A 5589-nucleotide genomic window follows, 5' to 3' on the forward strand; every position below is an offset into this window, starting at 1 on the left:
TAACCCTTCTTTGCATGATTTTTTCTTTTTTTTTTTTTTTAAATAAATCAGGGTGATAATTATTAATGCTCTAGATTAAAGGAAAAATATTTAAAAAAAATCCTAGTGYTATTTTYTRACAASTGCGTTTTGTTGTACGCAATAGTCGCTTAAAAAGTTGCCAGCAACAACAAATATACAGTACAAGGGTTTTGAGTACCTCTTTTTGTTGACTAAATATTACGATTGAAATTTCCATCATCATGCAAAGAAGGGTTAATAATACCTCGAATTGATTTAATTTTTTTTATATTAGAAAAAAAAAAAAAGATTAAATTTTTTCCAAGATTATACTAATTTAAATGTTTTCTATCGAAATATGATAAGTATTATGGTAAAGTTGTTTAAACAATTTTTCTTTTCACGTGTACGCATACGTATATATACACATGCACACACACATATATATATATATATACATTTGACAAGACAAAGGGAAAGAGTTATAGTGATTTTTTGCTCGTATTTCTGGCTGTTGGCCGACTGCTAAGATTAGAAGAACGTCCGCTATATATAGGCTGACATTTGTATACGTCTTCTCTTAAAACGTGAACACGCTTATACATATATACACAACCACCACACATACACATTTGAGAGAGAGAAAAAGAGGTAACCATTTCTCCTCTCAGTTTCCTTTTCCATCTCCTCTTTCTCTGAAGAAAGTGAGAAGAAGAGAAAAGTTTTCGCTTTTAGATTCACCACTGGATAAGCTCACAGTTTCATACTGATGACAACAACCTAGGAGAGACCTAAGAAGAAAACTTCAATGAGAACTCTTAAAAACTCTAAATGAATTTTTGTTTCACGCTTTATGTATACTATTTTTAAATCGCATATTATTATTATTATTATTATTATTTCTTCTTCTCCTCCTTCTCCTCTTCCTTCTATTCTAAACTCATAATTAAATGTTCAGGTAAGAAAATTGTATTGTCACGTTTCACAATCGTAATTTAAATTCTAAATTATTTACCATTGTTCTATTCTCTAAATCATTTTCTGATATATTTGATCAAAGGTAAGTGACATTACTTTTTAAATAATTTAATTCCACCTATTCTACATTTGTAATTAAAAAAGTGTTCGGTAATAAAACTGTATCGTCACGTTTCACAATCGGAATTTAAATTCTAAATTATATCCCATTGTTCTATTCTCTAAATCATTTTCAAGCATATTTAATTCAAGTGAGTTTGTTTTCTTTCTTAAATAAATTCATTACATACCTAATTGATTCGTGTGGTGCATATTGTAGGTAGTAGTACCATATTCCAGAGCCATATGACACTCCTCTTAAGTAGTTTATCCACGAAAATCGTTTGGTAGTCACGTTATTAACATAAAATTGACGGTTCTATAATTAACAATAAAATTCTACGGCGTATATTCACACTATTTTTTGTTTCTCTCTCTTCTTCTTCCTATTCTATTCAATTATTTCTTCTTTTTCTTCTTCTTCTTTTTATTTGTTGTTCACACTTTTTTCTCCAACATAAACGTACGTTGTTATCACGGTGTATTATACATCAACGACAATGTTATGCACAACATTTGAAAATGAAATACTCGAGGAAGGAAAAAAAAACGAAAAGGAAAAAAAAAACAGGGTACAACGAGACGAATAATAAATTTAGTCGAACACCATAAACGACGATGTGATGATACACACAATAATGATTACTCGTAGTATAATTAATTATACTACTATTCGTCGAATAATCTTCTCACTAAAGATCCTGTTATTTTCCACAAAGACAAAAGATCCTCTTTTTGATCCATGACGATTTCTTCTTCTTCTTCTTCTTCTTCTTCTTCTTCTTCTTTTTCTTTTCCTCTACGTTGTGATGATCTTCTTCCTTCGACGATTATTACCACCGCATTTTTATTTCATAGAAACTTCCTCTGGAAAAAAGAAAAAAAAAGAAGAAAAATAAATTCAAATGAAATGTTAATAATAAAAAGGTATACATACAAAATTAAAGAACACGAGGTGGGGTTGGGGGTGGGAGAAAAGTTCAGTTGAATTGAGTTGAAATTGTGTTGAAATTGTGTTGGTGTTTGGTAATGGTAGTAGTTGGTTGTGTTGTGTTGTTGGAAATAAAACCGAATGGGAATTATCTCAACTATACTTTCTCTATTAATGGAACGGCAAAATACCAGCGAGGTTTCCAAACGTAAATGTAAAAATATCCCCTGTTACTTTCTATATTTCTGTAAGACGACTAAGACGACGACAACGGTGGACTCTGCTACGAATTTAAGTCTAAATATGACGCACGTTCCCAACTGTCATAGAATGAAAATCTTATTTTGAGCTTCCCTGCGACAAGTGTCAACGGGTTTGGGTGCCAAAAACCAGGAGGATACTATATGGACGACCATTATCTCATAAAAACGATGCCAAAACTTTATAAGTGCTGATTTTACCGATTCCTCTTACAATTAATCTATTTTTCCTGTTTATTTAACGTCATGTGAACCATCTACCCTTTCTATCAAATTTTATCTATTATTTTTGTTATTACTATCATTTATACAATTATTTCCTTATTTTCTGTTCTTTTTTTTTCACGAACGTAAGTACGTAAATAACGAGTAATATAAAACACACGTTTGTTTACAATTTTTAAAAAACCAGGCATTTGAAATTGTACAGACCTTTAAAGTTTTGTTAAAAAATGAATGAATGAATGAATGAATGCGAATAAGAAGAAGAATGATCGTGATTTTTAATCTCATTGTTCTAGACCTCGGTTTTTATACTTTCATATATTTCTTTCTTTCTTATTTTTTTCTTAGTGTCTATAACCGTAGACTGAAAAGTAGGTGGTAGGTAGTAGTATTTCTCAGAATGATTAAAATAGAAAAAGAAAAAAGTAAAACTTTTTTTTGGAAACACTGGTTATTGGAAACAAAACAAAACGTGCATTTTGTTTTTTTGTACTAATGGCGAACACGATTTATCTATCACCGTGAACTTTTTAAATTCATTTACGAAACAACATAGAGTATAATATGTGTTCATATGTATAGTCATCTTCTTTCTCAATCATTCTCAATCATTATTTCTCATTCTATCAATTAATTAACGAATTACATAATTAATTTGCGATATACACGAGATTATTACAACGAGTGGGGACAAGGTGGGGGGTGGGGAGTAGTGGAGGGGGTTTAATGGTTTTTTTAGCGAAAGGCGAATTGAAAGGAACGAGAATCGTAGGAAAGAATAAGAATAATAATAATAAGAAGAAGAAGAAGAGAAAAAAGAATCAAACGAGTTACAAGCCGAGTTAGTTAACCTCTGTAAAGTAATAAAAAAGAAAGAAAAAAAAAACCTAACGAAAATAAAGAACTCGATCCGAACATGATCGTAGTAACGTGGTCGTAACAATCTGTTTCACGATAATATACACTAATGGGAAATCATTTGAACAAAAATATAATAAATTTCTGTATAAGTGTAATAGAAATTAATTGGATATTTTGAGGATTTTCTAAACAATATAATAATAATAATAAAGAAAAAAAGGTTTATTAAAAATCACGTAAGTATTCAAAAGCGCTTAATTGAAAGGGGGAAAAAAAAAAACAAAAAATATTTCATAGATATTATATTCCCCATGTGTGCATTGAACGCATCTTGCCAAAGCGTGTGAAAACAAACTTTTCTCTTTCTCCCTTTTATTAATTTCCATGTGCATTTGCATGTGCATGTGCATGTGCATGCACGCGCGGTTAGCTAGCTAGAAAACACAGAACGCACCACGTCGTACACTGCATGACGTGTTTTCCATGACAAGATCGATCCAAACACTGCTATTCTAACTTAAAATAAGTTCACGTTTCGATTCGATCCGCGAGGAAAAAAAAAAAAAAAAATACTACGACTTTCTCTCGACCACCATCAACAGGGTGGCAGGGGAAAGGTGGTGGTAGAATAGAGGAAAAAAAAGAAAAAAGAACTAGGCAAAGATAAGCCCCGACACTTTTTTAAAGTAACATTTTTTTTACCCTATACCTACGATTCTTCGAATTAAAAATAAAACAAACAAAAAATAAACAATCCAGGATACGACAAAAGTTAAACGCGTGACGGGGGAAATTAAATTCGTATAAATATGAAAAATAATATTTAAAAAAAAGAAGAGTAGTTTGTGTTAAGGGGTTACATGGGTTTGGGACTTTCAAAAAAAATTTTTTTTTTTTTATTTTTTTTTTCAATTCTACAACTCATCTAGAATATTGTATTCAATTTTGAAGTCGATAGGAGTAGTAGTTTTAAAGATAGAGCCCTGGGAAGTTGCACTCTTTAATGGTTCTTATACCAGCACTCAAATCTTTAAATGCATTTTTCTCAAAACGCTTTTTCTAAAGTCGGTCGTCAAGANGTCGGTCGTCAAGATTTCTCGAAAACTATTTAACCGATTTTCATGAAATTTGCTACACGTCTTCGTGATACTATTGACAAGGACTTGGACGAAGGATTTTCGTTTTTTTTCATAAAATCGAATTTTAAGAAACCAAAATGTGGTGCAAATTGTAGCGAAATTTGAATGTTCTTGGTAAAAACGTTGCCAAAAATCCAAATTTCAATTTTTTTCTTTTTCCTTCGTCCAGTTTCTAGTTTTAAGTTTTCACTAAAAGACCCTATTTTTTCAACAGAAAAACCCCTACCGTTTATAAGTTCTGCTGTCAACGCGAAAACACTTTTTTTCGGTGGGGTCACCGGAAATGACGTCGCAATGGCTGAGTTTAAAATATTTTTCAACCAAAAATTCAGAAAATCTTCTTTAAATATCTATTTTAAATACTAGAAAAAGTTTGAATAAGAATTTCATTTTTTATATAGAAAAAAAAATTGTTGAAAATATGCTATTTTTTCCCAGTGTAAACCCATGTAACCCCTTAAGGCGAACAGATAACGATTTAAAAAATGAACAAAAAAAGAACACGAAATGAAATATTATATCTGGTTTTTGGTTTAGTCCCTAAAATATTGTATTAACGATTTGAATAAATAAATGAAAATGAAAAGAGTGAGAGAGAGAGAGAGAGAAAGAAATAGGGGGAAAGGGAGGAAGTGGAAGTTAAAAGGGGAGGAAAAGGGGGGGAAAGGGGGGGAGTGGGGTAGAGAGTAATAATAATAAAGGCAAATTCCCCACACCCCATCTCTTAAAGTCTATTTCTCTCGTTGAGGAGGCGCCAACAATCTAAATTCGTCGCCGCCACGCCTCCGCGACTTTTCACGTGGCGTGCATCAGCCGTGAGCATGAGAGAGAAAGAGAGAAAGAGAAAGAAAGAAAGAGAAAGAGAGAGAGAGAGAGAGAGAGAGAGAGAGAAAACGTTTGCGTTGTTCTCGGCCATGGACCTGCAGGACACGGAAATTCCGCGTTAATTCCGTTTCATTATTTTTCAATTAAAATTAAAGTTATCTTAAGATACACACTACTCGTCTAACGAAAAATAAAAACAAAGTATTATTACACTAAACGTATCCGACAACATTTCGCGTATGCAATTAATTTTTATTCAGGAACGGTTTAG

At 31.8% G+C, this 5589-nt stretch overlaps 1 protein-coding gene across 7 annotated transcripts in view; it reads right to left on the reverse strand.

The window, feature by feature from the left end:
- Positions 1–5589, reverse strand: part of LOC106789201 (histone deacetylase 4) — a 79883-nt gene that overhangs the window by 37099 nt on the left and 37195 nt on the right. For all 7 annotated transcript variants that reach the window (XM_014753208.1, XM_014753207.1, XM_014753212.1 and 4 more), the window contains exon 2: positions 1269–1944. In XM_014753208.1, coding sequence (XP_014608694.1) covers positions 1269–1323 — 55 coding nt within the window. In that variant the 5' untranslated portion in view covers positions 1324–1944. The remainder of the gene's footprint in view (positions 1–1268; positions 1945–5589) is intronic.

The sequence above is a fragment of the Polistes canadensis genome, unplaced genomic scaffold, assembly GCF_001313835.1.
Source record: "Polistes canadensis isolate GaletaPanama2010 unplaced genomic scaffold, ASM131383v1 scaffold_170, whole genome shotgun sequence".
Taxonomy (NCBI): domain Eukaryota; kingdom Metazoa; phylum Arthropoda; class Insecta; order Hymenoptera; family Vespidae; genus Polistes; species Polistes canadensis.